We start from the raw sequence: 18602 nt of genomic DNA on the forward strand, positions 1-18602 counted from the left end.
ATTTTTAGAATGGGGCATGCTTATTTAAGATGGAGAGAAAATAACTTTTGCAGAACAACCAGGCATCCTCTACTGACAGGATGCGGTCAATATCCTTCCAGGATACCCGGGCCATGTCTGTTAGAAAGGCCTGCTCGCTGAAGTGTTTTAGGAAGCGTTTGACAGTGATGAGGGGTGGACGTTTGACCACGGACCCATTACGCACGCAGGCAATGAGGCAGTGATCGCTGAGATCCTGGTTGAAGTCAGCAGAGGTGTATTTAGAGGGCAAGTTGGTCAGGATGATATCTAAGAGGGTGCCCATGGTTACGGATTTTGGGTTGTACCTGGTAGGTTCCTTGATAATTTGTGAGATTAAGGGCATCTAGCTTTGATAGTAGGACGGCCAGGGTGTTAAGCATATCCCAGTTTAGGTCACCTAACAGTACAAACTCTGAAGATAGATGGGGGGCAATCAATTCACATATGGTGTCCAGGGCACAGCTGGGGGCTGAAGGGGGTCTATAACAAGCGCCAATTGTGAGACTTGTTTCTGGAAAGGTGGATTTTCAAAAGAAGAAGCTCGAATTGTTTGGGCACAGACCTGGATAGTATGACAGAACTCTGCAGGCTCTCTCTGCATTAGATTGCAACTCAGCCCCCTTTGGCAGTTCTATCTTGTCGGAAAATGGTATAGTTAGGGATGGAAATTTCAGGATTTTTGGTGTCCTTCCTAAGCCAGGACTCAGACACGGCTAGGACATCCGGGTTGGCGGAGTGTGCTAAAGCAGTGAATAAAACAAACTTAGGGAGGAGGCTTCTAATGTTAACATGCATGAAACCAAGGCTATTACGATTACAGAAGTCAACAAATGAGAGCGCCTGGGGAATGGGAGTGATGCTGGGGGCTGCAGGGACTGGGTTAACCTCTACATCACCAGAGGAGGAGTAGGCTAAGAGTACGGCTAAAGGCTAAACGAACTGGTTGTCTAGTGCGTTCGGAACAGAGTAAAGGGGGAAGGTTTCTGGGCATGGAAGGATAGATTCAACGCATAATGTACAGACAAGGGTATGGTAGGATGTGAGTACAGTGGAGCCTAGGCATTGAGTGACGATGACAGAGGTTTTGTCTCTAGAAGCACCATTTAAGCCAGGTGCGGTCACTGCATGTGTGGGGGGTGGAACAACAGGGCATATTGAGCAGGACTGGAGGCTCTACAGTGAAATAAGACAAAAATTACTAACCAAAACAGCAATAGACAAGGCATATTGACATTAGGGAGAGGCATGTGTAGCTGAGTAATCATAGGGTCCAGTGAGTAGCTAGGTGAGCTGGAGGCACTGAGATTCAGACAGCTAGCAGGCCGGGGCTAGCAGATGGGCCTCAGGGGGACGTCGCAACGGGGGAGCCTGTTGAAACCCCCTCGGACGGTTACGTCGGTAGACCAGTCATGATGGATCAGCGGGGCTCCGTGTCGGCAGCAAAGGGTCCAGGCCAATTGGCAAAAGAGGTAATTGAAGCGCAGGAATTCTTGATAGATCTATTCGGCTAGCCGGGAGATGGGCCTAGATTCGAGGCTAGCTCCAGGCTAACTGGTGCTTGCTTTAGGACAGAGAAGTTAGCCAGGAGTAGCCACTCGGATAGCAGCTAGCTAACTGTGATGATCCGGAGTAAAGGTTCAGAGCTTGCGGTAGGAATCCGGAGATATGGTGGAGAAAAGCAGTCCGATATGCTCTGGGGATATCGCGCTGTGCAGGCTGGCAGGAGTTGACCGGGCTGAAGCTGGCAGATGTCCCAGTTAACGGTGATGGCTAACTAACAGTGGCTAACTGACTACTAGCTGGCTAGCTTGAAGGGGTTATGGTTGTAAAGTATAAAAAATAGGCAGGTTGCAGGAGAGTATGTTCAGTCCGTAAATGGAAAAATGAGAAAATATATACGAAGAAAGAAAATATATATATAGTTGAAGTCGGAAGTTTACATACACTTAGGTTGGAGACATTAAAACTTGTTTTTCAACCACTCCACAAATTTCTTGTTAATAAACTATAGTTTTGGCAATTCGGTTAGGACATCTACTTTGTGCATGACAAATAATTTTTACAACAATTGTTTACAGACAGATTATTTCACTTATAACTCATTGTATCACAATTCCAGTGGGTCAGAAGTTTGCATACACTGAGTTGACTGTGCTTTTAAACAGCTTGGAAAATTCCAGAAAATTATGTCATGGCTTTAGAAGCTTCTGATAGGCTAATTGACATCATTTGAGTCAATTGGAGGTGTACCTGTGGATGTATTTCAAGGCCTACCTTCAAACTCAGTGCATCTTTGCTTGACATCATGGGAAAATCAAAAGAAATCAGCCAAGACCTCAGAAAAAAAATTGTAGACCTCCACAAGTCTGGTTCATCCTTGGGAGCAATTTCCAAACGCCTGAAGGTACCACGTTCATCTGTACAAACAATAGTACGCAAGTATAAACACCATGGGACCCCGCAGCCGTCATACCGCTCAGGAAGGAGATGCGTTCTGTCCCCTAGAGATGAATGTACTTTGGTGTGAAAAGTGCAAATCAATCCCAGAACAACAGCAAAGGACCTTGTGAAGATGCTGCAGGAACGAGTTACAAAAGTATTTGTATCCACAGTAAAAATGAGTCCTATATCGACATAACCTGAAAAGCCGCTCAGCAAGGAAGAAGCCACTGCTCCAAAACCGCCATAAAAAAGCCAGACTACGGTTTGCAACTGCACATGGGGACAAACATTTTACTTTTTGGAGAAATGTCCTCTGGTCTGATGAAACAAAAATAGAACTGTTTGACCATAATGACCATCGTTATGTTTGGAGGAAAAAGGGGGAGGCTTGCAAGCCGAAGAACACCCTCCCAACCGTGAAGCACGGGGGTGGGAGCATAATGTTGTGGGGGTGCTTTGCTGCAGGAGGGACTGGTGCACTTTACAAAATAGATGGCTTCATGAGGCAGGAAAATGTGGCTATATTGAAGCAACATCTCAAGACATCATTCAGGAAGTTAAAGCTTGGTCGCAAATAGGTCTTCCAAATGGACAATGACCCCAAGCATACTTCCAAAGTTGTGGGAAAATGGCTTAAGGACAACACAGTCAAGGTATTGGAGTGGCCATCACAAAGCCCTGACCTCAATCCTATAGAAAATGTGTGGGCAGAACTGAAAAAGCGTGTGCGAGCAAGGAGGCCAACAAACCTGACTCAGTTACACCAGCTCTGTCAGGATCAATGGGCCAAAATTCACTCAATTTATTGTGGGAAGCTTGTGGAAGGCTACCCGAAACGTTTGACCCAAGTTACACAATTTAAAGGCAATGCTACCAAATACTAATTGAGTGTATGTAAACTTCTGACCCACTGGGAATGTGATGAAAGCTGAAATGAATCATTCTCTCTACTATTATTCTGACATTTCACATTCTTAAAATAAAGTGGTGATCCTAACTGACCAAAGACAGGGAATTTTTACTAGGATTAAATGTCAGGAATTGTGAAAAACTGAGATTAAATGTATTTGGCTAACATGCTGACCAGACCGGACACGTCGCGTGCGCGAGTGTCGCAAAATAAATGTAGAATTCCATGTTATTCAATTATTGCGCTAACAAGCGTCTGCGATGCCAAGGGCTAAAATAAAATAGAAATATTTCTGGCGCAGATCACACTGAAAGTCCTGCCTCTCCCATCTCCTCATTGGTTTATAGAAGCAGGTACCCACGTGCCATCTCATTGGTTATAACCACGTGGGTGATTGAAAGACGAACTGTTTTGCCGGTTGTCATGGTAATACTATGAAAGTTTAGATGCCGATCACCATATAAATTGAAAGATGAAAAAGCCTGGAAGGAGGAGAGATGACTAGAAATGATTCAGTTGGCAGTTTTATGTGTGGATTAATTGTCGGAGTAGAGGACCTTGTGCATTTCAGGTAAAATAACAACTCAATGTTTATATCCCAGAAACAGCAACAGCAAGCTAGCTAAATATAACAAATTAGCTAGCAAGTGCAAGCTAAATAGCTAAATTGCCATACATGTTTAATGCTTTTCGACCTGTCCCCAAATTAATGTCATTGGTTCAGAGTTTGTTTTGATATTTTAACCTGCGTGTCGTGATCGCGTTTGGTGTAGGGGGACAAAATAAATGTATGCACGACAGCGCGCACGCACGAGCCGGTTTGGGTTCCGTGTAAGGAGTATGTAAACTTCCAACTTCAACTGTACAAGGGACGGGACAAGACAATCAAAACATCCCACTGCTACGCCATCTTGGATTACCAAGACACTACCGTGTCTCGCCACCTTGGCCTGGGTGAGGGCAAAGTTCTTGGCAGTCTGGTGAAGTACTCTTCCAAGCAAGGGCTTTGGGATGGAGATGCAATATGGCAGTCGTGCCAACATATCCCATCAGCCACCTGGGGGTTGAAAACATTTTTGGGAGATGCGATGGATCATTGGGGAACATTCAATATTCCCTTTCTTTTGTTGTTCAGTGAAATCAGCCCATGTGAATTGTCAACTCTTTTAATTAAAGTTCAATTCGTAACTAAATAGTGTTTTAAATTTCTATTGGAAGGATTTAATAATTAGCAATTGTGTCTACTTATGATGAGGTAAAAGGTTTATGTTTCGGTCTCCATATGATATGGTACATATATCCAATGCCAAATACATTTAAATGGTATTAATATTAATTTGCATATATTTCCGTTAATTCCCATGGAAAGTTTCCACCTCTGAATATTCCCCAAAATGTGCAACCCTACCCCCGCCACACTGACCCTCAACACATGGGCCCCACAGGGGTGTGTGCTTAGTCCCCTCCTGTACTCCCTGTTCACCCATGACTGCGTGGCCATGCACGACTCAAACATCAACATCAAGTTTGCTGACGACACGACGGTGGTAGGCCTGATCACCGGCGACGATGAGACAGCCTACAGGAAGGTCAGTGACCTGGCAGTGTGTACCTTAAGGTGAATGCACCAATTTGTAAGTCGCTCTGGATAAGAGCGTCTGCTAAATGACTTAAATGTAAATGTACATATCGTAAGAGTGGGGGTGTTAACCCCGGTGTCCAGGCTAAATTCCCAATCTGGCCCTCATACCATCATGGCCACCTAATCATCACCAGCTTCCAATTGGCTCATTCGTCCCCCCTTCTCTCCCCTTTAACTATACCCCAGGTTGTTGCTGTAAAATGAGAATGTGTTCTCAGTCAACTTACCTGGTAAAATAAGGATAAAAAAAATAAAGTGTGGTGCCAATACATCAACCTCTCCCTCAACGTCAGCAAGACATAATAGCCGATCATGGACTACAGGAAACGGGGAGCAAGCAAGCCCCCTGTCCACATCAACGGGGCTGCAGTGGAGCGGGTCAATGAGCTTCAAGTTCCTCTGTGTCCAAATCACTAAGGCAGCGTTTCCTAAACTCGGTCCTCGGGACCCCAAGGGGAGCACATTTAGTGTTTTGCCCAAACACTACACGGTTGATTAAAATGATCAAACCTTTATTGAATAATTGATTTGAATCATATGTGTAGCGCTAGGTCAGAAACCAAAACACCCCTTGGGGTCCCAAGGATCGAGTTTGGGAAACCCTGCACTAAGGACTTCAAATTAGAGGTCGACCGATTAATTGGAATGGCCGATTAATTAGGGCCGATTTCAAGTTTTCATAACAATCGGTAATCGGTATTTTTGGCCGCCAATTTGCCGATTAAAAAACATTTTGTTCTTTTGTTATTATATATATATATATATTTTTTTTACACCTTTATTTAACTAGGCAAGTCAGATTAAGAACACATTCTTATTTTCAATGACGGCCTCCGATAGTTTCCGGATTTGACCATATTAATGACCTAAGGCTCGTATTGCTGTGTGTTATTATGTTACAATTAAGTCTATGATTTGATATTTGATAGAGCAGTCTGACTGAGCGGTGGTAGGCAGCAGCAGGCTCGTAAGCATTCATTCAAACAGCACTTTCGTGCGTTTTGCCAGCAGCTCTTCGCTGTGCTTCAAGCTGTTTATGACTTCAAGCCGGGTGGGTATAATTTGTGGAACGTTCCAACAGGAATCTATTCCAAAAACTTTGTAAATAACAAGGTTGCCAAAAAACAACGCATACAAAGTTGTATAGCGGCAGAATAAGATACCGGGTAGGGAGTGGTCTATTTCATTGCGTTTTTCACTCATCACGTTTATTCCGAAAAATGTCTGTCCTCACTCTGGTTGCCTATGGACAAACATTAAGAATAAGCTACGTGGTGAGTTGATGCCTATTCGGCAGCTAGTTAGCTAGGTTTGTATGCGTTGCTACTTTGTATGCGTTGTTGGTTGGCAACCTTTTACTTTACGTTTTTTGGAACAGATTCCTGTTGGAACGTTCCACAAATTATACCCACCCCTTCAAGCCTATCAACTCCCAAGATTAGGCTGGAGTAACCGATGTGAAATGGCTAGCTAGTTAGCTGGGTGCGCGCTAATAGTGTTTGAAACATCACTCGCTCTGAGACTTGGAGTAGTTGTTCCCCTTCCTCTACATGGGTAACGCTGCTTCGAGGGTGGCTGTTGTCGATGTGTTCCTGGTTCGAGCCCAGGTAGGAGCAAGGAGAGGGACGGAAGCTATACTGTTACACTGGCAGTACTAAAGTGCCTATAAGAACATCCAATAGTTAAAGGTATATGAAATACAAATCGAATAGAGAGAAATAGTCCTATAATTACTATAATAACTACAACCTAAAACTTCTTACCTGGGAATATTGAAGACTCATGTTAAAAGGAACCACCAGCTTTCATATGTTCCCATGTTCTGAGCAAGGCACTTAAACGTTAGCTTTCTTACATAGCACATATTGCACTTTTACTTTCTTCTCCAACACTTTGTTTTGCGTTATTTAAACCAAATTGAACATGTTTCATTATTTATTTGAGGCTAAATTTATTTTTATTGATGTATTATATTAAGTTAAAATAAGTGTTCATTCAGTATTGTTGTAATTGTCATTATTACAAATAAATAAATAAAAAAATAAAAAAATCGGCCGATTAATCGGCAGCGGGCTTTTTGGCCCTCCAATAATCGGTGCCGGTATCGGCGCTGAAAAATCATAATCGGCCGACTACTTCAAATGGTACACATACACACAAACAGTCGTGAAGGTTTGGCATGGGCCCTCTAATCCTCAAAAGGTTCTACAGCAGAGGGTGGTGCAGACAGCCCAGTACATCACTGGGGCCGAGCTCCCTGCCATCCAGGAACTCTATACCAGGCAATGTGACACCAACAGGCTCCTGAAGACTCCAGCCACCCAGCCACACCAAAAGACTCCAGCAACCCAAGCCATAGACTATTCTCTTTGTTTCCGCACGGCAAGCAGTACTGGAGCAACAAGTCTGACACCAACAGGCTCCTGAACAGCTTCTATACCCAAGCCTTAAGACTGCTAAATAGCTAACAGAATGGCTACACGGACTATCTGAGTTGACCCTTGATTTTATTTCTCTTTTTGCACTGACTCTATGCACACTACACACTCATACTGACTCTAAACACTCAATCATTATATACACTGCTGCTACTCTTGTTAATCACACATCCTTACTCTATACATGTCTACCTTCATCACTCCAGTATCCCTGTCCCCTTACCCCTATACATATCTACCTTCATCACTCCAGTATCCCCTTACCCCTATACATATCTACCTCCATCACTCCAGTATCCCTGTCACCTTACCTCTATACATATCTACCTTCATCACTCCAGTATCCCTGTCCCCTTACCCCTGTACATATCTACCTCCATCACTCCAGTATCCCTGTCCCCTTACCCCTATACATATCTACCTCCATCACTCCAGTATCCCTGTCCCCTTACCCCTATACATATCTACCTCCATCACTCCAGTATCTGTGCACTCTGTAAATATTATTGGAAGTGACCCTGTATATAGCTTCTTACATTCTCCTGTGTTTTTGTTCTACTGTACTTTAGTATTTTATAGTACTTCTGATATTGGTTACTTACTGCATTGTTGGGAACGAGCAAGAAAGGCATTTCACTGTACATGTGCACGTGACACTAAAAACTATGTACACACACACTGAGACTATGACTTACGAAGTCTTGTCTTATGTCGTTGAAGTCCTTTCCGTATTTTTCCAGAGCCTCTTCAAACATGGCTGCCTCCGAGGCGCTCCACTCCTCCATCTCGTCCCGACACAGCACCGGCCCACCAGACGGCACCAACACACTCAACGCACTGGACAGGTCGTAACCATGACGATGCAGCGTGTCCATCGCGTGGAACTACACACAGGGACACACACAGGCAGATAGAAAGTTAGAGAAGGTTACATCCTTAGACGAACAGTCAAACTCGGGACAATACAAAAGTGTGTGTGTCTATCACCAGTGTGATGTCTCGTGAGGCGGCGGCTGCACTCGCATGTAGACTGGGCTGTCTGACCGAGCTGCTACAGTCCAGCGCCCTGGCAAACGTCCCCACCGCCCTACAAGCACACAGTTTTAATGTCAGGGCTAGAGATCAAGGGTCCGGGGTCTTCGGTACGGAAAACGAACCGAGAGGTCAGGGATGAGAGGTTAAAGGTCGTACCGTGCCACCACCAGGAACTGGTCTATCTGTTTGCTGGAGAGCGGACAGTCAGGATCCCATAGCTTCTCCTCTAGCTTTGATTGGTCACGTTCATCTGAGTCACCTACGAAGAGATAGTCAGTCAGAGAGAGGGGGGGTTGTGTGTGTCTGTGTCTGTGTGTGTGCGCGCGCACGCCTACCCTCCTGTAGCATGTCAGGTACGTCGGCCTGAAAGCGTGGTCCCACTCTGATCTCTCCTTTATCAGCCAACAGTGTCTTCTGGGTCGGGTCGTAGACCAGCGAGTAGAAAAACATATCCTATGGAAAACACCGATGTTTTACAATATATACACACACAAAGCTGACACGTGAGAATGGTATGGGAGGCATTTTATTGGCAGGTGTGGACCTACCAACACCTACACACAACCCCTCTTACCTCTTTGTCCAGGTAGGAGAGAACAGCTTCCGTCTCATTCAACAATGCCACACTACACTTCCCCCTAAAAGAGAGAGATGGGGGGATGAGCACTGTTGTCTGTGGTACACGGTTTAATGGCTGGGTGAGTGTGCATCCTGGGGTACTGCCTGTTACAGCAGGGGGGATTGTGTGTGTGTGTTAGTGCTGGCACAATTACTGTATAACGTTGTCACCGACGGTTATGGATGAAGACAGTCATGAAAATAAAATGATCCGTTCCAGCCATTATTATGAGCCGTCCTCCCCTCAGCAGCCTCCACTGATACAGTGCATTCAGAAAGTAATCAGACCCCTTGACATTTTCCACATTTTGTTACATTACAGCATTATTCTAAAATTGATCAAATTGTTTTTCTTCATCATCAATCTACACACAATACCCCATAATAAAGAAAAAACTGGTTATCAATTTTTGACAATTTATATTTAAAAAATAATAAAAACTGAAATATCACATAAGTATTCAGACTGTTTACTCAGTACTTTGTTGAAGCACTTTTGGCAGCGATTACAGCCTCGAGTCTTCTTGGGTATGATGCTACAAGCTTGGCACACCTGCATTTGGTAAGTTTCTCCCATTCTTCTCTGCAGATCCTCTCAAGCTCTGTCAGGGTGGATGGGGAGTGTTGTTATTTTCAGGTCTCTCCAGAGATGGTCGATTGGGTTCAAGTCCAGGCTCTGGCTGGGCCACTCAAGGACATTCAGAGACCTGTCCCGAAGTCACTCCTGCATTGTCTTGGCTGTGTGCTCAGGGTCATTGTTCTGTTGGAAGGTGAACCTGCATCCCACTCTAAGCTCCTGAACGCTCTGGAGCAGGTTTTCATCACAGATCTCTCTGTACTTTGTTCCGTTCATCTTACCCTCAATCCTGACTTGTCTCCCAGTCCCTGCAGCTGAAACACTTCCCCACAGCATGATCCTGCTATCACCATGCTTCACCGTAGGGATGGTGCCAGGTTTCCTCCAGACGTGATGCTTGGCATTCAGGCCAAAGAGTTCAATCTTGGTTTCATCAGACCAGAGAATCTTGTTTCTCATGGTCTGAGTCTTTTTGGGTGCCTTTTGGCAAACTCCAAGCGGGCTGTCATGTGCCTTGTACTGAGGAGTGGCTTCTGTCTGGTGACTCTACTATAAAGGCCTGATTGGTGGAGTGCTGCAGAGGTTGTCCTCCTTCTGGAAGGTTCTCCCATCTCCACAGAGGAATTCTAGAACTCTGTCAGGGTGACCATCGGGTTCTTGGTCACCGCCCTTCTCCCCTGATTGCTCAGTTTGGCTAGGCGGCCAGCTCTAGGAAGAGTCTTGGGGGTTCCAAACTTCTTCCATTTAAGAATGATGGAGGCCACTGTGTTCTTGGGCACCTTCAATGCTGCAGATATGTTTTAGTACCCTTCCCCAGATCTGTGCCTAAAAACAATCCTGTCGTGGAGCTCCACATACAATTCCTTCAACCTCATGGCTTGGTGTTTGCTCTGACATCCACTGTCAACTGTAGGACATTATATTAGACAGGTGTGTGCCTTTCCAAATCATGTCCAATCAATTGAATTTACCACAGGTGGACTCCAATCAAGTTGTAGAAACATCTTAAGGATGATCAATGGAAACAGGATGCACCTGAGCTCAATTTCTAGTCTCATAGCAAAGGGTCTGAATACTCATGTAAATAAAAGGTATTTTTTTACATGCAGTCAGGAGCAGAGTAGAGGAGAAATGTGAGTCTTTTAAAGCTGAAATCCTTAATGGGGAAAGTGACACATTCGTTTGGGATATTACAACAACAAAGAAGTCACTGGACATGCACGACTGAAGAGCACAAAATGTACAGCATTTTTTGGGGGGACCATGCTGACGTCTCCTCAACTCAGCAACAAAAACAATGGTGGTGGGGTGGCAGTGGCACGGTTTTCCGCCTACTTCATTCAGATCTAGGATGTGTTATTTTAGTGTTCCCTTTATTTTTTTGAGCAGTGTATATATACACACACACACACACAGTTGAAGTTGAAAGTTTACATACACCTTAGCCAAATACATTTAAACGCAGTTTTTCACAATTCCTGACATTTAATCCTAATAAAAATTCTCTGTTTTAGGTCAGTTAGGATCACCACTTTATTTTAACAATGTGAAATGTCAGAATAATAGTAGAGAGAATGATTTATTTCAGCTTTTATTTCTTTCATCACATTCCCAGTGGGTCAGAAGTTTACATACACTCAATTTGTATTTGGTAGCATTGCCTTTAAATTGTTTAACTTGGGTCAATTGTTTTGGGTAGCCTTCCACAAGCTTCCCACAATAAATTGGGTGAATTTTGGCCCATTCCTCCTGACATAGCTGGTGTAACTGAGCCAGGTTTGTAGGCCTCCTTACTCACACACACTTTTCCAGTTCTGCCCACACATTTTCTATAGGATTGAGGTCAGGGCTTTGTGATGGCCACTCCAATACCTTGACTGTGTTGTCCTTAAGCCATTTTCCCACAACTTTGGAAGTATGCTTTGGGGTCATTGTCCATTTGGAAGACCCATTTGCGACCAAGCTTTAACTTCCTGACTGATGTCTTGAGATGTTGCTTCAATATAGCCACATAATTTTCCTTCCTCATAATGCCATCTATTTTGTAAAGTGCACCAGGCCCTCCTGCAGCAAAGCACCCCCACAACATGATGCTTCCACCCCCGTGCTTCACAGTTGGGATGCTGTTGCAAGCCTCCCCCTTTTTCCTCCAAACATAACGATGGTCATTATGGCTAAACAATTATATTTTATCAGACCAGAGGACATTTCTCCAAAAAGTACCATCTTTGTCCCCATGTGCAGTTGCAAACCGTAGTGTGGCTTTTTTATGTGGGTTTTGGAGCAGTGGCTTCTTCCTTGCTGAGCGGCCCTTCAGGTTATGTCGATATTGGACTTGTTTTTACTGTGGATATAGATACTTTTGTACCTGTTTCCTCCAGCATCTTCACAAGGTCCTTTGCTGTTGTTCTGGGATTGATTTGCACTTTTCGCACCAAAGTACATTCATCTCTAGGAGACAGAACGCATCTCCTTCCTGAGTGGTATGACGGCTGCGTGGTCCCATGGTGTTTATACTTGCGTACTATTGTTTGCACAGATGAACGAGGTACCTTCAGGCGTTTGAAATTCATCTGAGCAAACTTATTGCAGGTGCATGGCAATAGTTGAACAAGATGAATGAAAAAGAAAACCGCACACTGCTTTTGCTCTCAAAAGCTCTGACGAAGGCCGTGAGGCCGATACGTAAGCTTATTAAATATCAGTGATAGTATCAAGAGCAGTGTGCGGTTTTCTTTTTCATTCACCTTCAGACGTTTGGAAATTGCTCCCAAGGATGAACCAGACTTGTCGAAGTCTACAATTTTTTTTCTGAGGTCTTGGCTGATTTCTTTGGATTTTTCCATGATGTCAAGCAAAGATGCACTGAGTTTGAAGGTAGGCCTTGAAATATATCCACAGGTACACCTCCAATTGACTCAAATGATGTCAATTAGCCTATCAGAAGCTTCTAAAGCCATGACATCATTTTCTGGAATTTTCCAAGCTGTTTAAAGGCACAGTCAACTTAGTGTATGTAAACTTCTGACCCACTGGAATTGTGATTCTGTGAATTATAAGTGAAATAATCTGTCTGTAAACAATTGTTGTAAAAATTACTTGTGTCATGCACAAAGTAGATGTCCTAACCGACTTTCCAAAACTATAGTTGGTTAAGAAGTAATTTGTGGAGTGGTTGAAAAACGAGTTTTAATGACTCCAACCTAAGTTTATGTAAACTTCCGACTTCAACTGTATTTTTTTTGCTATTCGAACGGATATTAAGATGCCTGCGGTCATTTGGCTGACCAATTGCAGTCATCCAAAATTCCATGACCGTCATGTCCCTATCGTGTGTGTGTAAATGAGTGCGTGTACCTGATGTGTGTGGCTGGTAGACTCTCATACTGGCGCGAGAGGAACAGTTCTCTGTGGCGTAACTGGTGTTCCTGTTTGTCTGTCAGGTCCGCCTCCGACGGACTCTCTTTCTCCTCCTCTAGGTCCTCTGTATGTTCACACACACACCCACACACACAAAACATGACTGTCTGAGCCTGGACCCCTGTTATATGGATCAGGAAACGCTGCAGACATTCAGCTACCCCCTGCTGTTACACTGATACACAAAAGCACACACATGGACGGACAGACTGACGCACGCACACACAGGGCCACCTACGTGCGTGTTTGTCAGCCAACTGTATGAGGCTGTGTGAGATGTCTCTCCTTCTGTAGAAACACACCACCTTGGCCTCCACATTGCCACTGGCCGTCTGAAGAGTGAGAGGAGAGGTTAAACACTAATTTATCACATAAATACTACTCAAATTTACGACTGGCTGTTTATGGGAGGGGGAAAGAGAGTTCCAACACTTTAAAAACAGCGTTTTGAATTGCATTTAGAGAAAGAGGCAGGGAAATACAATGACTAACTAACAAAGAAGACCAACATTTTAATTTCCCATGAGACTTTTCTCCCTGACCTAATAGCCCTGACACTGACTGATAGATACATTGATAGATTGTGGATGTCACTGGGCAGGCAGATGTTTTGTCTCCTCTGAGATGAAACACGTTGACGGAAGGAAGGGCATGGAGGAAGAGAGGAGAGAGCGAAGGAGGTACAGATGACAGAGGGAAGGAGGTATAGATGAAGAGGACAGAGGGAGGTACTGAGGGAGAGAGAGGGGGGAGGGAGGTGTGCCCATTCTCACCTTCCGGTTGCCATGGAAATGACAGTTGAAGGCAGGTAACATCTGTCGCTAAGCATCATATTGCACACACAATCTCACACTCACACACACTAGCGCAGGAAAAGTCACAGGACAGACAGGCAGCTATTCACCGCTAAGCACATAGGCCAGAGTACTTTAATTACCTACACACACACACACACACACTCACATCCCCCAGGGCGGTCAGTACCTTGTTTAGTTCTTCTATCCGGCGGATCAGGTAAGGGTTGCTGGAGGAATTCTCAATGAATACATAGTCTGGAAGAAAATACAATAATATCACATTGACACACTGCCTGCCATATAACTTACTGTATAACCACTCCAGCTACTGGGTGTGCAGGCTTTTATTCCAGCCCTGTTCTAACACCTAATTCAACAACAGGGGAGAACAACCCAATGGGGCTTGAACCAGTGACCCTGCAGTTAGCGAGCCAGGCCACTGCATCCTGGCTGTGCCATAAAGATCCAAAACCCTTGGCAGAGGCTGCAGTAGTCAAATAAAGGGAGACAGGGAACACGCAGTCAAACACAAACTCTTTCTGAGAGTTGTTGGTTCTGCTCACAGTTGAACAAGTCAATCAGGTCTGAGTGGCACACCTACCTGATATCTTATCTATAGAAGCATGTCAACCATCATCAAATAGGCTTGCTACGTTACTAGACACACACAGGCCCAGTTCCAGGCATAAGTAGTCCAATAGCCAGATTACACATTAACAGAGTAGCTATAATATCATAGCAATAATATTATATAGTATAATATTGATTGAGTCATTTTCAACCTCTCCTTGTCCCAGTCTGTAATCCCCACGTCTTAAAATGACTACCATTATTCCTGTTCCTAAGAACTCTAAGGCTTCATGCCACAATGACTATCACCCTGTAGCTCTCACATCTGTAATCATGAAGTGCTTTGAAAGGCTGGTTATGGCACACATCAACTCCATCATCCCAGACACCCTAGACCCACTCCAGTTAGCATACTGCTCCAACAGATCCATAGACGATGCAATCTCAATTGCACTCCACACTTCCCTCACCCACTTAGATAAGAGGAATACATATGAAAATGCTGTTCATTGACTACAGCTCAGCGTTCAACAGCATTGTCCCCTCCAAGATCGTCACCAAGCTCGGGACCCTGGAACGAACACCTCCCCCTCTGCAACTGGATCCTGGACTTCCTGACCCAGGTGGTGAGGGTAGGCAACATCATCTCCGCCACGCTGACCCTCAACACAGGGGCTCCTCAGAGGTGTGTGCTTAGTGCCCTCCTGTACTCCCTGTTCACCCACGACTGCGTGGCCACGCACGACTCCGTCACCATCATCAAGTTTGCTGACGACACAACGGTGGAAGGCCTGATCACCGGCGACAATGACAGTCTAAAGGGTGTAGGTCAGTGACAAGGCAGAGTTGTGCCGGGACAACAACCTCTCCCTCAAAGTCAGTAAGACCAAGGAGCTGATCGTGGACCACATACAACAAGGGGGGAGGGGGTGAGCACGCCCCCATCCACGGGGCTGCAGTGGAGTGGACCGAGAGCCTTAAGTTCCTTGGTGTCCAAATCACTAAGGACTTAAAATGGTCCACTCACACAGTCGTGAAGAAGTCGCAAAAGTGCCTTTTCCGACTCAGGAAGTTGAACAGGTTTGGCATGGACCCTCAAATCCTCAAAATGTTTTACAGGTGCATCACTGCTTGGTTTGGCAACAGCATCGCTCCCTGCCATCCAGGACATCTGTAACAGCAGTACCGGTGCATCAAGTCTGGCACCAACAGGCTCCTGAACAGCTTCTATCCCCAAGCCATAAGACTGCTAAATAGCTAACAGAATGGCTACACAGACTGAGTTGCACTTACAGGAGTCTACACACACACGCCCACTGACACTTCCAACAACCACGTAACACACACACACATTTATACTGACTCTATACACACGCACACACATTTATACTGACTCTATACACACGCACACACATTTATACTGACTCTATACACACGCACACACATTTATACTGACTCTATACACACGCACACACATTTATACTGACTCTATACACACGCACACACATTTATACTGACTCTATACACACGCACACACATTTATACTGACTCTATACACACGCATTTATACTGACTCTATACACGCACACGCATTTATACTGACTCTATACACACGCACACACATTTATACTGACTCTATACACACGCATTTATACTGACTCTATACACACGCACACGCATTTATACTGACTCTATACACACGCATTTATACTGACTCTATACACACGCACACGCATTTATACTGACTCTATACACACGCACACACATTTATACTGACTCTATACACACGCACACACATTTATACTGACTCTATACACCCGCATTTATACTGACTCTATACACGCACACGCATTTATACTGACTCTATACACACGCACACACATTTATACTGACTCTATACACACGCACACACATTTATACTGACTCTATACACACGCATTTATACTGACTCTATACACGCACACGCATTTATACTGACTCTATACACACGCACACACATTTATACTGACTCTATACACACGCATTTATACTGACTCTATACACACGCACACGCATTTATACTGACTCTATACACACGCATTTATACTGACTCTATACACACGCACACGCATTTATACTGACTCTATACACACGCACACACATTTATACTGACTCTATACACACGCATTTATACTGACTCTATACACACGCACACACATTTATACTGACTCTATACACACGCATTTATACTGACTATACACAGGCACACACATTTATACTGACTCTATACACACGCATTTATACTGACTCTATACACGCGCACACGCATTTATACTGACTCTATACACACGCATTTATACTGACTCTATACACGCACACGCATTTATACTGACTCTATACACACGCACACACATTTATACTGACTCTATATGTAACAGTGTAGGTTCCGTCCCTCTCTTCGCCCCAACCCGGGCTCGAACCAGGGACCCTTGCACACATCAACAACTGACACCCACCGAAGCAACGTTACCCATCGCGCCACAAAAGCCGCGGCCCTTGCAACGCAAGGGGAAACCCTACTCCAAGTCTCAGAGAGAGTGACGTCACCGATTGAAACGCTATTAGCGCGCACCACCGCTAACTAACTAGCCATTTCACATCGGTTACATATACACACGCATTTATACTGACTCTATACACGCGCACACGCATTTATACTGACTCTATACACACGCATTTATACTGACTCTATACACACGCACACACATTTATACTGACTCTATACACACACATTTATACTGACTCTATACACGCGCACACACATTTATACTGACTCTATACACACGCATTTATACTGACTCTATACACAGGCACACACATTTATACTGACTCTATACACACGCACACACATTTATACTGACTCTATACACACGCATTTATACTGACTCTATACACAGGCACACACATTTATACTGACTCTATACACACGCATTTATACTGACTCTATACACAGGCACACACATTTATACTGACTCTATACACACGCACACACATTTATACTGACTCTATACCCAGGCACATACAATCACAATTTACACTGCTGTTACTCTGTTTAATATATAATACCTACTCCCCTTTCCCCTATACATACAGTACCTTCAGAAAGTATTCATACCCCTTGATTTATTCCACATTTTGTGTTACCATCTACACACAATATCCCATAATGACAAAGTGAAAACATGTTAAGAATTCTTTTTGCTTACTGTATTGAAAATTAAATACCAAATTTACATAAGTGCTCACACCCGTGACTTAATACATGCCAAAATCACCTTTGGCAGCGATTACAGTTATGAGTCTTTCTGGGTAAGTCTAAGAGTTTTGCACACCTGGATTGTACAATATTTGCACAATTCTTCAAGCTCTGTCAAGTTGGTTGGTGATCATTGTTAGACAGCTATTTTCAAGTCTTGCCATAGGTTTTCACGCCAGTTTAAGTCAAAACTGTAACTAGGCCACTCAGGAACATTCAATGTCATTTTGGTAAGCAACACCAGTGTATATTTGGCCTTGTGTTTTAGGTTATTGTCCTACTGAAAGGTGGAATCATCTCCCAGTGTCTGGTGGAACGCAGACTGAACAAGGTTTTATTCCAGGATTTTGCCTTTGCTTAGCTCCATTAGATTAATTTTTTTATCCTGAAAAACTCCCCAGTCCTTACTGATTACAAGCATACCATTACATGATGCAGCCAACCCTATGCTTGAAAATACGGAGAGTGGTACTCAGTAATGTGTGTATTGAATTTTACCAAAACACAACACTTTGTATTCAGGACAGAAAGTACATTTTTTGGCACATTTTTGCAGTATTACTTTAGTTCCTTGTTTCAAACAGGATGCATGTTTTTGAATATTTTTATTTTGTCAATTAGGTTAAAATTGTGGAGTAACTACAATGTTGTTGATCCATCCTCAGGTTTCTCCTATCACAGCCATTAACCTCTCTGCGAGTAAGGCTAGTTTCCTGAATTTCTGTCTGTCTGACGTGCCCAAAGTAAACTGCCTTGATATGCATATAATTGGTAGAATTGGATAGAAAACACTCTGAAGTTTCTAAAACTGTTAAAATAATGTCTGTGAGTATAACA

The 18602-nt window shown here is 44.0% G+C and overlaps 1 protein-coding gene across 1 annotated transcript in view; it reads right to left on the reverse strand.

The window, feature by feature from the left end:
- Positions 1 to 18602, reverse strand: part of LOC115156891 (metastasis-associated protein MTA3) — a 36201-nt gene that overhangs the window by 15039 nt on the left and 2560 nt on the right. The window contains exons 2-9 of the mRNA XM_029704694.1: positions 14088 to 14155; positions 13342 to 13435; positions 13041 to 13167; positions 9063 to 9126; positions 8824 to 8941; positions 8645 to 8747; positions 8441 to 8540; positions 8149 to 8337 (exon numbers count right to left, since the gene is read on the reverse strand). Coding sequence (XP_029560554.1) covers positions 8149 to 8337; positions 8441 to 8540; positions 8645 to 8747; positions 8824 to 8941; positions 9063 to 9126; positions 13041 to 13167; positions 13342 to 13435; positions 14088 to 14155 — 863 coding nt within the window. The remainder of the gene's footprint in view (positions 1 to 8148; positions 8338 to 8440; positions 8541 to 8644; positions 8748 to 8823; positions 8942 to 9062; positions 9127 to 13040; positions 13168 to 13341; positions 13436 to 14087; positions 14156 to 18602) is intronic.

This window comes from Salmo trutta, chromosome 2 (genome assembly GCF_901001165.1).
Source record: "Salmo trutta chromosome 2, fSalTru1.1, whole genome shotgun sequence".
NCBI classification, from domain to species: domain Eukaryota; kingdom Metazoa; phylum Chordata; class Actinopteri; order Salmoniformes; family Salmonidae; genus Salmo; species Salmo trutta.